This window comes from Strix uralensis, chromosome 23 (assembly GCF_047716275.1).
Source record: "Strix uralensis isolate ZFMK-TIS-50842 chromosome 23, bStrUra1, whole genome shotgun sequence".
In the NCBI taxonomy this organism is placed as follows: Eukaryota; Metazoa; Chordata; class Aves; order Strigiformes; family Strigidae; genus Strix; species Strix uralensis.
Genome location: NC_133994.1, coordinates 5260939 through 5277054, shown reverse-complemented (window position 1 = coordinate 5277054; position 16116 = coordinate 5260939). Strand labels below are relative to the sequence as shown.

The following is a 16116-nucleotide window of genomic DNA, read 5'->3' as shown; positions in this document are numbered from 1 at the left end:
TGTAGTTAAAGCAGAATCAGGAGACTCAAGTGTCTTAAGGAAATCTAGATTTCATTCCTGGGCTTGGTCTTGTTTTTAAAATTCACAGGGTGCTTGAAGACTGCATGCATTTTTATTTGTAATGCACTTCAGAAGATATTTGTTGGGAGAAGACTGAAGTCTTCCTATATCAGACTTAATTTATCAGACTTCCTATTTAAGAAATAGGTGGGAAGGTGGAATTCCCATTGTTCTGAACAAGTTAACATTCCCTTTGCACACTGCTCCCTAGTCATAAGCTCACCATCGCCATGTGTACCATTAAGACCCTTACAAGGAACTCCATGCAGGGGAGGGAGAAGGGTTAAAACATGCACAATGCAGCAAGATTTTCAGACATCATTCAAAAAAATAAACCTAGCACATCAGTGTTCTAGGAATCTCTTTGGCAGCACAAAATTAGTATGTTCTGGTGATCCAAGACAAAAAATAAAGGCAAACATCCCAAGAAGTAGCTGTTTAGACTACTGAAAAGGAACTTCAAAAAAACACAGAGCATAGAAATGCCCTTCTTACAGGTTAAGTTGCAAGAAATCGAACCTGTCCCAACAAGAACTGATTAAAGCCTCTTCATGGTCAATTACAACCTCTGAATTCACATGAAGGAGCTCCCTCACACTGATAATAATTCACTGTAGACACAAAGTATTTGAAGCAAAGGGAGAACTGCATTGTGCAGACAACCCAAGCAGGTTTCCTAAACTTTCAGATAAGCAAGGACAGGAATTACTGTTGGCCAAAGGTATAGTTAATCTGAAGTAAGGACACGTACCAGCCTTTGCTGCTCCAACAAGAGATCAGCTTCCTCCTTCTCTTTCTTATACAAAATCTCCATTTCTTGTAATCTGAAGATGAACAAAAGAACGAAGTAGTCAAAGAGATCATCATTATCACGTTGGTGTTACTCTACACGCACAGCCCATCAAATTACAACTAGAAGAGTAAAAGTCATTCCACTTAAAAGTAACTGTTATTTGTCTATTATAGGACTATAGCAGTGAAACTTCCTATAAGCTACAGTTCAGTCCTTCACCACAAGGTCTGTAGGGTTAGCAGCTGGTGCTTCCCTGTGATTTTTAAAGGAGCCAAAGCACTAAACACTGAAGTAAAATAATGAAGAAGCTTTCTGAACTTTCACAATAGGCAGCAGAGATGCTATGTGGCAGAACCTAGGTTTAGGTTTTGCACAGACACCACCCAAATAACCTACAGCTGACTCCTCCTTGTTTGAAGTAGAAATTGAGTTATTCTGTTACCTTTTCTCCATCTCCTGCTTCATGTCAATGCCCTGCTTCTCCAGAAGTTCCCGCTGAGCAAACGTCCAGTCAACTGGCTCAGAGGGAGTCTCAGCTGATGGTGTTTTCTCTCTTTCTGCTCGTGCTTGCTCTGGATGGTTGAATCTGAAGACATGATTTTTACCCATGATGATACGATTCCCTAAAAATAGGAACAGAAGTTAACTCTGGATTCCAAAACCATTGAAAAACATCACTGAATGATTCATCCCATCTATCCTGTTGGGTGACTGCCCTATAAGGATTTCTGTACACACTGAAGTTAACTAGGTGACAAGAAAAAAAAAACCCAGAATGCCTGGTTTGTACAGAACAAGCCACTGCTGATAAGAAGCAGTGCTCATAGAGGAACACACCACCCTCAGTGGTCCAATCTAATATCCCAGCAGAGCTTATCAAAAATTAAACGACAAACTTAGAGACTGACCAACAGTTGCAGTAAATAAAACACATCACTAAATCCCATTCCTCTCCTCCAGTGACAGTGCCAAAACATGGGCAAAAGCCACTTCAGCAGAATTTTCCACTTGGAAAAGCCTAACTTCAAGCACTGGAATGGTGCTTACTTTTCTTTAAAATGTGGTTTACATGTATTGATTTTATTGGAGATCTAATCAGTGTGATTTATGGAAGGATTTTACAGCTTCTTTTACACTAATGTCAAAAGAGCTGAGCTGAAGAAATCTAATACTGTTAAGTCTTTTGGCTAAATCCTAGAGATACAGATGTCCACAAAGCCCAAGACATGTGGATGATGGAAGACAGTAAAAAGGCTCTGCTCTTCCAGAGAACATATTAATGTAGTTGAAATATTAAAATGGCATTCTAGTAATTAGACCTCCAAAGTAACCAAAACTGTCCTTATCATTGTAGTACTAAACTACAGGCTCTTAAAAGATGTCAGAGACCATGTCTATATTCCTCTAGTAACTCAATTATCCAGATGCAGAAGGAAAAAAATCTACTTTTTTTAAAAAAAAGTAATTACGAAAGTCATGGTATTCAATATGAGCTGTATGCAGGTACAGAACAACAAAGAACTTGTTCTTCCTTCATTGTCCAGACTTGTGCTGAAGTCAGTACACTTGGTTCCATGAAAATACTCACTTATAACTTGGTGCAAGTAATTCAGAGGTGGGGTTTTTTTGTTTGGTTGAGTTTTGGTTTTTTACCAGTGGAAAAATGGGGGAGGGACACAGAAAGCATCATAGCTTGAAAGAGATAGGTTCAAACTCATAATTCAGGGAAGTCACACCCTCCTAATTCTTCCCCCACATGCCTTTCTAAAGGAATGTAGGGGACTGAGTGGGAAATTAATGAGAGCAAAGAGAAGCTGTTGTACTCCTGCAGAGGGTCATATCTTAGCTTTGCCAGGAAACTGGGAATTTTCCATCAGCAACTGGCAGTCTGTCTGCTCTGTCTCACTGAGACTGCCAAGGGCAATAGGCTTGGGCAAGAATGTATTTGAATAATATCAGGGTAAGCAGAAGGACAAGCAGGATGCTGCGTGGCAGTGAATATTTTAAGTACACTTACAGCTAGTGCAGCAAAGAATAAAAGAAAACGAACTGCTGCCAAAAGGAGGATGGTACCAACTTCTGTTTAAAAGCTACACTCCAAAAAAGTAACACTGCTGTCCTGTAACAGCACCCAGCATTCTCTACATATGATGCAAATGTCACATATGGACAATGCTTAGATGGAGAATCTAGAGAAAAATCTGTTCTAACATTTCTTACCTGAACGCAACTGCACAGGCTGCACAACCCTCTTGCCATTAACATAGGTTTCTGATCGTTCACAAGGCTCCAAAGTAACAATAACTATGAAGAAAACAACATGGACAAGTGAGACTTTAGAGAGCATTACACAGAAACAGAAGTGTGCAAACCCCAGAGACCTCTCACTTTCTGCCTATCTTCCCACTAACACCAAAACCAGATACAAGTGAAGCACTCCTTGATGCCATGCTGGTTAAAAAAGAAATAAAATCCCATGAGAAAATCAATACTACTGACATCTCCACATATTGCAGTTTGAAATTATTATTTTTTCTGTTTGAATTTTTATGTTTATAGTTAACCAAGATCAGAACTTAACTCTGATACTGACTGCAGCCTGCAATTTGAAGATATTATTACTTAAATTTTCTTCCCCTAAAACTCAAGAAACAGTAAGTCAAAGCCAATGGTTTTCTTGAGGTAAGAGAAACTCTCAAATGACAGTATTTCTTGACCAACTATCAAGTGAGGAGTGAAAGATTCATCAATACTTTGCTAGGAGTAGTTTTTTTACCTTCACCATTGTTGTTCCTCTCACTTCGAAAGATACAGTGCTCTTCTTTGATATGAGCTCCACTCAATACAATGTCTTGCCTCCGCTCAGCATCAGCTTGGCCAACCCTGGGTCCAACAAAAGATATTTAAAGAGCAAATCAGACACTTTCTACAACTCTGTGTAGGACAATACAGCCCAGAAATATCCTGGAAAAAAAGTCTAAACTATTAAGACTAGCCTTCAAGTTTAAAGGTTTGAACTAGCGCTAACTCTGCATTGCAGAGAACTTACCAGATTTACCATGACTTGGAAGGTAACAGCTTGACAAAAGAAAAGGTAAGTTTTCTCTCTCTTAAAACATGTAATTTAAAGAGAGAATTGAAATGTTAAACACCTCTGGGTTTAATGCATTTCCTTCCCTCTTGTGTACCCCCTTCTCCCTTTAGCAAAGGGACACAGAAAGAAAAAAAAAAGTGACAGGAACTTCCAGTGGTGCATTTCAGCTGGCACAGAGTGATCATCACTTCCAACAATCACCATCTGCACTTTAAAAAAGGAGCAAAAATGGCTCAGGAGACTCTTGCTGAATAACTTGATGCCACAAGCAGTTTCATCCAGTTTCCAGACAGCAAGAGGTTGGCTGTATCCCTGGTGCATGAAGATTTATGTCCATTCCACACTCAAATATTTGAGCAATTCTAGATATGGATAACTTAATTTTCAATGCCGTGTTTATAAAGTTCTTGCTGTACTTATTATTCTACACATTTCTGATGTCAGCTAGCTATGCTCGAAACTTATGATTTCTTAAGCCCTAAGATATCCTATTCATCATTCTGTGCTGAATTCTTTACAAGTTTGATATTCTTTTCAGTAGGTCCTACGCACATTAGAGTAGCACCACACAACAGCACCTGTCTGTGTACTCTTCACCAGGAATATACAAACTAAGCAACCAAACATGGCTTAGTGCTCCAAAGATAACAAAAATCACCCTCTCTTCTCCCAGATGTTTTGACAAGTTTTGGAATAAAATCCATTTTAAATTCCAAATCTGACAATAAAATTTAATCTCATATAGGTGAATGCAGAATACATTAATTGTGCAGAGGAATGGATAACAGTTTATTTAAATAATGAAGAGAACATTCATCCATATTCCAGTTGCTTTTATCAAGTACTAAGGTTTTCAATCCTCCACTCATCAAAACCTCAAAGGTATTTTCAATAAGTTTTATTACTTTTGTTTTCCTGTATCTTAGAAGGGATATCATGCTTCTTTTTACTGCCCAGGTGCAGTAACAAACTTCTTATACAGCTGAGTGACTGCAAACATTACTTTTAAAGCACAGAATCAACTTAAAAGAAAATGCATTTCTGTACTTTTTTCCACCTACAGCAATCTCATGCTTCATTAGTACCTGCAAGTTGAATAGCTCAAGGCACAATTATTACTTAAACTCAGGCTGTCCCCAGCATGGGGATTTGAGCAAGCAAAGAAGCAGACTTCAGAGCATATTAGCACCAATCCTCACCTAGTAATACCATCTTTGATGTAGTAAAGCAGACATTCAGACATGAGTGGATCTTCATTAAGGTTTACAAGATGAGGAGTCTGAAAGAACAAAGAGAAAAGTTAATTAAGCACCAAGGATCTACTTTCAGTCTTCTTCCCACAGCTGTGGAGGATGTATATTAATCCAGCAGTTTTGTTATGTATATCAAGGTCATTTCACAATGCATTTTTTCAAATGTAACCTGTTATCTGAAATATCAATCAATAGAGGGAATAAAGGCTTCAGCTGGGAAATAAAAAAAAATTACTTGTAAAGTCTCTGTAAACTTTGGTAAAGGGAAGTCCAACAGCAGAAAAGGTTGTTTCAGTAAAATTTTGAAACTGATGTGGAATCAACTTTGGCTTTTCTTGGGCAATACAGGTCAGGTGTTCATTTGGCAAAGTTTAACATCAAAAGAAAATCTAAAACTACCAACGTTCTCTGATACAAATAGCTAAAAAGCTCTTCATCTAAAGTTCTTCTAAATTTAAATCCACTACGGTCACTAAACCAACCTTCTTTGGTGAAAAAACCCCACTGGAATCAGCAAACAAGTCACAAGGCCTTGGTGTGAAAATCTAGCCAGTGAGATAGCAGTAAGCACAAGCACAAAAGAAAAGGCAAAAATGGTTAAACAGAATTAAAGAATATGATAAAAGAGAAATAAGACTGTTAATAAGCCACTTGCCCCTTTGTTACTCTCAAATAGAATAAATTTAACAAAAGGAAATAAGTTTGGCTACAATTCCTTGGAAACATTGCTTCCGTCAACTTACTCTCACTGCAAAAACGTTTACTGAAGACAGATGCTAACAACACTCAGTTTACAGAAGCTCAAAAATTACTGGACATTCACAATGAAATTTGTCTTTGAATGAAGAAGTCTGATTGTCAATTGCCCAATGGAAGATTTAACTAAAAAACAGAAAGGGAAGAAAAAAAAAAGACACACCTTTGTCACACCTAAATCTATAGCGGCCACCTAAAACCGCAGCTGAAGATGTCCCATGCCATCATCGTTATTCACTGCATTCAGGTGAACGTTTGGAGCTGTATAAAGCTCTTAAATCAAGAGAAAACCGGAGAGAAACCAAATCCCAGACATCGTCAACTGCTGTAACACCACTATGACTTGTACCACTTGGACACTTTGAAAATAATGCTGTACCTTATACACACATGCTTTAGCATCCGAGCTCATTTACTACACTAAATCAAAGTCTGAATGGGTCTTTCACAGGCAACAGAGCTCTGTAAGAAATAAAACTCAACAACATGCAAGATGATGCTAGCAAAGGCAACTCATTCATCCACAGACAGTTATGCCTTCAACTTTCTCCCGTACAGCATTCCTCAAGCATGAGCTGAGGGATTTTCCCTGCTCCCATCTTTGATGAGAGCACAAGCAATTCAATTTCCACAACCCATTTCAAGAAGTTTTCTGCCATCAAGGCAAAAGCAGCAGATACAGCAATGACTGCACAACATGATACCTTTTAATTTGTGAAGTGGGCAAAGTTTACCTTACAGAGTTCAATTTACAGCTCAGCTGGTAAAAACAAAGTGCTGTCCTAGCAGCATATGATTAGATCTATACTGGTACCTCAGAAGTGTAAAGCCTTTATAAAAATACCCTTCAATTTTCTATGTACATCTCCTAAAGTTTCACAACAGCAGCCACAGTTACTAGAAGAACAACTAATGAAACTGAAGTGCAAGGATAGCAAGGAACAGAGGCAGACAGGACTAGGTCAGGAGTTTTATTTCTCCTAATAAATCCTATATGGGTAAAAATAAATACTATCTAGTACCAAAGCAACTACTTAATCCAGCTGACATTTATACACAAACCTGATCAGCTGAAAATGCACCAAAAGAGTCATCAAATAGAGCTGAGGGCCTCTGAGGGAAAATCTAAAAGGAGATGAGGATCCATAACATAAGAGAAAGAAATTTAAAGAACACTCAACGACTTAGTGTCTTCACAAACCTTAGGCATTTCTGGAGTATATACCAAAGGCAAACCAGAGTTCCACCGACTCAAAACATAACAGTCTAACACTACTTTAAGAGAAGGATTAAACATTTTAACCAGTTCTGCTGTACTGTATTTCTGTACAGTGCCTCTAGATAGGTCCCCATTTAATCTTAGATTGTTTGTTACACACTTGCACGTGCAAGTTTCAGCTAGAATATTACCCTGTGAATTTTGTTCAAAGATTTTTGCAATACAAGAAAGTATGTTCTTTTCCTTGTGCAATAATTCTGCTTTAACTCCATAGATAGCTTCTTCACTAACTTGATCATTTTATATTTATAGCACTAGTTTATGCCCTTTTCCTGCACAGTTCTGCTTCTTTCAAATTTCAGGAAATAGAACTATTGACGTGTACCAAAAGAAATACTCCCCTGCATCCCCCATGTTCAGTGGCTCATTAGATTACAATCCCTTTTTCCAAGGCGGAAGAAGGATTAACAAAGAAATTCAAGGAAGAGCACTAAAACAAGACTTCAAAACTTTCCTGGGTATCTCAAAGAAGAATAGGTAGAGTATATTAAGGTCACACACAGCTACTGCAGAAAATGGCAACAACAATCCAAGAGGCAGCATTTCTGAGTTACTGCCAAATCGACAGATATGCAAGGAGCTGCAAACGCTTCTCCTTGCGGCACAGATTTTTCTAAAGGAAGGTACAAAAAAGTTCAACCATTTTTTGATATCAGAAGTCCCCCCATGAACTTTTCACGCTGCTCCTATTTCATCAGTGTATTAGGCTAGACCATGCTTCCCTACTTTAACAACCAATGGAAGCTACCACCCGCAGTTCTTTCTGCAGCTCCCTAAAAGCATTATGTTGCATCACTTGCATGAGGAACAGCATCCAACTTCGTTATTACGGGCAAAATAATGCTTAGATGGAGAGTGTTTTGATAGATTCTAACACTAAAGCTACTTCCAAAAAGATATTGTAAAAGAAACTTACTACTAAGGGTCAAAACCTCATTTATGTTCTTCTGTATCTTACATGAATACAAGCCCTTGTATGAATGGCAGCTCCCTCATCACCCTCTCCTTCCAGCCTCAGCCTTTTGGATACACGATGCAACAGTTAGCAATTTTCTCTACCTTTTTAGGTGAGAAGACTCCCAATGTTCCTCCATCTTCCCGAATGGCAACTCCCATTTCAGCCAACAATGCCTCCCTGAGAGAAAAAAAGATATTTACCATATTTTAGGCTTCTTCAGTAAAATAAGATCTAATGAAAGCCATGTAATGAAATATATCAGACTTTCAACCAGCCTATCCATCGACCATGTAGCCAGGACTGTCACCACCTCATAACACAATAGAGCAAGTTTCTAGAATTTAGTCCTAGAGTTTATAGCCTGCAGAATGGCAACAACAAAAATATTACCGAGATTTAACAGCATTTCAGTGCAACCATGTATCACAAGATAAGTACATTTTAGGACATTACAGTCATTGCTTTCTTTAAGGAAGGTTAAAATCTGTTCTAAATTTCAATATTTAATTTATGTAAAAGGAGCTACCACTTTTCATTAATTTACAAAGACTTAACTGGCTCTTCCTGATCTAATAGAGAAAGTACTCTCTCCTTCTTAAGACATACAAAGGATTGTATTGGGTCAAACTGTTCATGTAACAAGTATTCTTGGTTTTGACAAAGTACAAGAGTGACGCCAACACAGAAGAATAAGAACATGGTAAATACTGTGATATTTTCCCCAAAGTATTCTCACAATCTACCAATTTATTCCTAAGGAATTTCCAGAATTGTGGCATTTCTTTTAAACCAATATCCAAGGTTGTTTTGTTGTTTTTGAGGTTTTGTCTTTTTTTTTTTTTAATTCAACTCCTACCATCATCCACATCATGCAGTAAAGACTTCCACAGCTTACCTATGCATTGTGATAATTCCTATTTGTTTCAAATCACCCGTCAGCCTTAAAGTCCCTTAGCTCTGTCAGTGAACAATGAATCTCCATCCACTTTCTTCATACACCTCTCATGATTTCATAGACTGCTCAATCACATTGTTTCCAGGCAAAGATGTTCCCCTTACATATTTTTTTAAGCTTTTAATATTCTAATAATTAATGTTATGTTTGGTTGCACCCACTTTCTGACAATTATTAAGAATCCATCTTGTTGCTCAAAGCACAACTCAAACCAAAGCTGGAGCTGTTTCATAGTTTTAGATACTCCGGTACCAAAAACTTAACTATTTTCTGCTTAACTTTAGGGCTAGAATCTTTGGAATGTATGTGAATGATGGGAGAAGAAAGAGACCAGGACTCCATGCTGCTTCACAGCAGAAGCAGCTTAGGATGTTACCTGAATTACAGTGGTAAACACTAACTGTAGGAAATACAGGAAAGAGCACAGCTTTCTCTCAGCATTGCCCCTACTGTTATATATAACACAAAGTTCAGCAGAATTATCACTAAGCGTTATTCTGCTGTTCCATTGATTCTGAACAGAGTAACAGTCTCCATTTTCCACCCTTCTCCATTTTCTAGAGACCATCCACATTTACAGCACTTCCGATTCCTGACCTTTCCATCCTAATGGCCTCAGTTTTCCTCAACTTCTCTTCCCATGTTTCGTTCAGCTCTGCAATGATCTTCTCAGATTCCTGTGTGAAAATCCCAGAAGCTGTTTTACCATTCCTCTCAAAGTTCTTCACATAATACACAAAGCAAGTGCAGTTTGTGCTCAGTTCTAGACCTCAAATTAATTTTGGATATAAAAAGTACTCCCAGCACTTAAAAATTTTAAAATTAATTTTAAAAGGGTAAATAGCCTTGAAGGCAAGCTGAGAAGACAACTTCATATCTAACCACAGTTAAACTTTAATTTGAACCACACAAATTATTTTTCCTTTTCTCTGTTTTTTAAAATCTGATTTACAGACATCATTCAGCAACTGGATGCCAAGAACTGCAGAGACCACACTGTTATTTCCATAGCAACAGCCGGTTTCCAATAGGAAAGGGATATGCAGTGTCTGTTCCAGCCCATTCCAATCCCTGTGGCAGTGTCTCATGGACAAGACATGAGAAAGAAGCATAGATTCAACACAGCCAGCCCTCCCCACTCATCCACCCATGGAGATTGGGGGGGGCTTTCATAAAAATTAAGAAATACTTCACTGTAATGCACTTTTGATGCGGTTCAATTCTATGCAGAATTGGGACAAGGCCGCTATTGTCTGGATAAAGCATGCTATTCTGTGTGCTTCACATTTTAATCTGTGGGGGCTGGGTGAATACAACAGTAGCAGGATTATTCTTCCTCCTTTTTTCAACTTTGGGGTAATTTGGTTTTCTGAAAGCCAAGTGCATTTGCTAGTCAGACTTTGTCCACACTAGTGCTGACCAGACCTCCTGAAATCTATACTTATACTCAAATTTTCCATAATTACCACTGCATCAGAGGACCTGTAAACAAGAATCAAGATTTTCATTTATAATTTAGTCACTCCAGGCCACAATTAAACCTAAATAATCCTAACAGGAAAGGCTGTGCCAGTTTCTACCCCACCACAGTTAAGTGCCCTTTTTAAGGTGCAAGTGGGTTTCAGACAACTTCCTACAGAAACAGTAGCATACTAGACATATTTATGAAGGAAAATTCTCCAGGGTTCACCGCTATTTAGCTTTGGAAAAGACCAAACTAATAGCGTCCTTAATCTACAGCGATACCTACCTTCAAACGTTCAATTGCCTCTTCTCCTCCAGGTGTGGACATGATTCTTTCCTGTATACTGGACACAGATGTTAAGCCCACCTGACTACTGAGAGAGCAGGAGGATGGAGATGCAGTGAGGGACCCCATGGAGGCTGTGGAAAAATTGCCAGGACGTTGATTCTCGGAGGCTAGCAAGTATCTATGTTTATTGTTCTGAAAATCTTTCAAATCTGGGAGAGAGACACACAGACAGAGGGAAGGCAGAAAGATGGGAAAAAGGAAAATAGGAAGAGGGAAGGAAGAGGGAAAAGGAAAGGAAGGAAATACCAGTGTAAGAGGAAAGCATTTAAGCAGCAACAAGACAAGTTTTTTAATTTTTAGATGGCAGTTCTGAAACAAATCTTTTAATATTAGTATCCATAACATAACAGTAACTCAGTTCAGACCCTGAGGATTATTAGTAAGGACTGCATCATAAACCATTTTGACCAAAAAAACCTGAAAAAATGAATTACACACTTGCCAAAAAATAAAACATCCTCTTCCTAACTGAACATTAAACTGAGCACCATGGAGCTCAGACCGGGAGCAGATTCAGTTCCTCATGAGATTAGTGACATTGTGGGCTGAAGTCTGAACAGACACCAACCTCTTAAACTCAGCAAAACATTCTCTTCCAGACTCCTTTAATCTAAAATGATGATTCAGTAAATCTTTATCACAGCAGTGGTTCTGCAGCTGAACCACCCAGACTAGGAGGACAAAGAACTACTCCTCCTTAAATTCTCACAGGAGAGTATGTAATCACCTGTCAGTCCATGACGGGGAGAAGAGAACACAAGTTCACAATAACATCATTATGTTACTTCGTGACCCTCCTTATGGAAATCTAAGATGCCCAATCAGTGAAATATCTGATAAGGCTCTCATACTTCAGAAGGTGCTTTAAAGCTTTTTGGTCTTAGTTTAGAAAAGGAAGGCCTTAAAAAACCCCAAAATTTAATAAGGCAGCTTTTGTAGCCTGACAACCTGGAGGCCTGAAAGATGCCTCCCTGAAAGACAGAAAACAAGAAAAAGGTGTATGAATGATTTAAGCACAAATATCCAAAGGCAATTTATTTTAAATATATCTGAGAACTTAGCTTCTCAGATATGTCTGTAAACCATATCCTCCGAATAATCACACACCAAAAAAAAATAATCTTTTAACATGGAAATATCAGACAACTAAACAGCTCAGTTTTAATAATTTTGATGGTTTTAAATTCTATTTCAAAAACAAATAATTTAAAATAAGTATCCTTAGGAAAGAAACAGGTCAAACCAGACCTTGCAAGTTATAAACAAGGGCTTCACACTTAGAAAAATGAGGTGCTCACCCAGACATTGCATAAATTTCCATATCCTCCTACACCTCCTCTACTCTTATCCTGAACAACTCTGCTATTGTCAGCCTTATGCCCTAGTTCACTCCACATTCAACCTGCTGTTTCAGCCTCATGAAACTGATGATTGCATCAGGTCAGTTTGAAAACCACCATCTGCAAATACAGGAAGCAGGGGTGGGAGTTTAACAGAAGAAAAGCAGGTTAAGGGAATGCCATCGGGATGAGGAAAGCAGGCATGACAGCAGGGAGGATGAAGTCTCAAAAGGGCAATAGACACATGCACTCCTGAAGATAAAGGAAGTGGCACTTGCAATAGCTTTCACAGTTGCTGTGACCACAGAGAACCAAAACCCTCAACATCATGCACGCTTCTCCTGGAGGCTGCAGCTTTCACACAGATGACATATGCACACGCTGGAAGCAGCATCAGAACATAAGACAAGGCCAGGATGAGTCTTTACACGACCAGTAGCTTTAATTGTAGGAAATTTCAGACAGATCTCTTCCAGTTGATATTCTTTGAGTGAGGGTGAAGATGACTGACTGAAAGCGTTTAAAAAAGTCTACCAACCCAAAACCTACATAGAATACATTTCTCTTGCAATGGACTATGTCTATTTCCCTTTCATAAAAGCAAACAGTAGAACAGAAATAAAATGCTATTTGCTGACTGGTTTTAACCCTATTGAGTTAATCATCTGCAACCAAGTACTTGAGCTCAAATAAGAGACCTTCATCAGCATAAGATGTGCAACTTTTTTTTTTTTTAAAGAGACTATACAAAATAAATAAATCTCAGTTTCCAGGAAGAACTGATAACATTTCATCTTGAGTTCATCTATTGACACATTTAAAACAAATACTTCTAGGTGGAAAAGAGATGTTAAAAGGCCAGGAAGCTAGGTGAGCAGAAGCCGTTTCAACTGAGGAACTTGAGAAAGATTTGAGAAAAAGATTTTCTAGCTCAAATCTAAACTGTTGGCTGTCATGAAAACAGACTAAGAAATTACCACTCTCCCTTCTATATTCTGCCAGAAAGAAAGCAACGAACATATGTTGCATTTTAAATTTTGCACTTTTTGACTGTCGACTCAATCTAAGAAATGCTGGTTAAGCTAGTTTCCATGAAACTGCATTGCATTCCACAGTGAGTGTTCTGTCTGGGATTTCCCTGTGAGAAATGCTGGCATGCAAAGCTCAGTTAAAAGCTGACCCAGAGAAAGCAGGTTAAAAAGAGAATCACACAATACACACATTTGCCTCCACTTCCAGAGTATTCATCTCCCATTGGATCAACTGAAAGGAAGCAGGAGGGAAAATACAAGAAGGATCAAAATTGAAGGTTCACTAGCCACAGGAAGGGAAGAGAATACTACTTGATGTTTAAAGAAACAAAACACAATTTTCAGTAACACATAGTATTTTCAGTTTTGATTTAGAACCAAAAACCTCAGACTGTACCAAGCATGAAAACACCTGCATTTCATTGTCTTCTGGCCCCATTCTCTTGAAAACAAGCAAACAAAAAGGTAAATACATGTTACACATCTTTAAGCAGTGTGTGACTAAGTCGGGACTTCTGCTTCACACGCAAATAAGCTCTGACAAATCAGAAACTGGTGCAACATTCACTTTTATGATTTTTTTTTTCCTTCTTTAAGTCAACGAATCTTTTAATCCCCTGGAACTCATTCTGTGTTTCTATGGGCATCTCCTTCACTAGGAATTAAGTCACTGTTCATATTACAGAAGAATGTACCAGCTAAAATTTTAGTTTATTTGCCTTGTTTGGAATGAGGACAAGCAAATAACTCAGGCACAAGTGTGTTCTGGTGCTTTAAGAGGTTGCTGGCAAAGCAAAACAGTACAATACTGCTCTGCCAACCTAACTCTAAATCTCACCCCAAGAGAATTCATTATTTATTCACAAGCAGCTGTTTGATAGCTAGTTATTTTGAGATGACAAATCGTTTGTCACTCGGGACACTGTCTAACAGGAATTAGCCATTGTTTTCCTTTCTGAGCAAGGATGGCATTGAAGTCAGGTATCAACTAATAACATTAACCCTTTGAGGAGGAAGAAAAGATGCTTTCTTTCTCAGTACAAAATTAAGTTTCTATATCTCAACTATTCTTCTTTTATTGGCAGCCTAACAACAAGCCTCCATAACTTACTATAGCAACTCCTGAATGTGTAAGTTCTATTACACAAAATCATTTCTACAGTGACAGGAAACTCAGTGTCCATGTTTTAACTTGAGAGTTTGAAGGTGGCCTGTCAACACTACAGACAATCCTAGGATCAGTTGTTTAAAGACAGAAGAGGCTACCATTGCTAAAACCATGTTCAAAATTTAATATCAGCACCTACATTTAACTTCCAAGTTTTAAACCCCTTTCTCCCACAGGCCCAGCTCTCCCTCCTTGGTAAGAGAAACCCACCTCAAGATGGTAAGGTCTGTTTAATCCACTTACTGTCAATAATATCTCCCAGCCCTTGGGCACGCAGGAGATCCTTAAGCCTTGTCACCTCCTCCTTCAGCTCACGCACCAGTTTGGCATTGGGATCTTCATTGATAACAGCATTGCATTTAATCTGTTTTGCACGATCAGCATATCTGGAACCACACCAAAACAATGAAACCTTACAATGAACATAGAAATTATATGCAACAGAGGAATGCAGCAATATAGGAGACATTTAGCTTCCAGCTGTGTGACAGAAGAGAATCCTGGATTATATTCAATCATTCATTTGAATTTGTATTTAATACAGGGTATTACTGCAAAAAAGACAAGTCCTATTCAAGATGGATTAACAATATGTACAACAAACAACATGTTTTTTCTTTTTTCTTTATTCAGTGCTTTGAAGCCTAAGCTCGACTAATATGCTCTATTTTAGGGACCACACTGGAAAAGAACATACAAAGAGAAGATGAGTTTGATTTTTCAAGTTAAGAGTTGGCAATAAATCCCTAGCTCCCTATTCACATACAACAGATTGGTTTTCCTCTTTTGGGGTAACTGAGTTCTTGCCAGTCTAGTCTTCTTCCCCACAGACTTTCTCAAAATATAACAACGCAAAGGTTTGGAAGATAGAATGTGGCCATTAGAGCCAACAGCTACCCATATCCATCTCAGACAAAAAGAAAGTACCTTAAAGTGCTCAAAGTTTCATCGTAGTTTATGTCTGCCGGACTCAAAGCAGCAACCATCGCAGTTCTGGAGTTACCACCTATAATGAGCAGGCAAGATTTTAGATGAAACTAGAGTGCACAATCTAGGCACTAATTGCCTACTAAATATCAGTATTTTCAATAAAATATAGAATTCAACTATTATTCTACATTACTAATGAACATAAAAAAAAAAATCATAGGAGAGTTGTAACTTTAACAAGAGGTGTAACTACATGGCTCACATTTGACTACCAGAAATATTTAACCTCACACTTGATATGAATTTAAATTACGTAAGTTGAAAACAGTCAGAAAATTTAGTGAGAATTTCTTTTCATATTGGCACAGGCATGTCAGCCATACCTAGATTTTCTCGAAGAAGCCATGTTAGTACAGAATCCCTGTATGGTATGAAGTCTGTCTTCTTCTTCTTTTTACTCTACAAAGAAAGAACACATTACTGAAAAATAAGACACCGAATGGAAAATTAATATTTAAGACATAAAAATTATAGTATAGGTATTAAAAGAACCATGACAGCATACACATGCTATCTAAACAGAGGGGTGGCCCATCTTAGGTGCACAAGTGATTGCTGAGTTTGCTATTAGATAACATGTAACACATTCAGACATCTAAACAGATGATGACAAGCAGTTCACAGAA

At 38.2% G+C, this 16116-nt stretch overlaps 1 protein-coding gene across 15 annotated transcripts in view; it reads right to left on the bottom strand.

The window, feature by feature from the left end:
• Window positions 1-16116, bottom strand: part of KIF1B (kinesin family member 1B) — a 96126-nt gene that overhangs the window by 47747 nt on the left and 32263 nt on the right. For 9 of the 15 annotated variants that reach the window (XM_074893187.1, XM_074893196.1, XM_074893198.1 and 6 more), the window contains 11 exons: window positions 15814-15889; window positions 15428-15506; window positions 14744-14886; window positions 10899-11032; window positions 9746-9825; window positions 8295-8370; window positions 5147-5226; window positions 3630-3736; window positions 3074-3157; window positions 1296-1476; window positions 812-884 (listed from right to left, as the gene is read on the bottom strand). In XM_074893187.1, the coding sequence (XP_074749288.1) occupies window positions 812-884; window positions 1296-1476; window positions 3074-3157; window positions 3630-3736; window positions 5147-5226; window positions 8295-8370; window positions 9746-9825; window positions 10899-11032; window positions 14744-14886; window positions 15428-15506; window positions 15814-15889 (1113 nt within the window). Of the gene's footprint in view, window positions 1-811; window positions 885-1295; window positions 1477-3073; window positions 3158-3629; window positions 3737-5146; window positions 5227-8294; window positions 8371-9745; window positions 9826-10898; window positions 11111-13522; window positions 13565-14743; window positions 14887-15427; window positions 15507-15813; window positions 15890-16116 lie in introns of all 15 variants that reach the window. The other 6 variants (XM_074893186.1, XM_074893191.1, XM_074893188.1 and 3 more) reach the window with 3 other exon arrangements.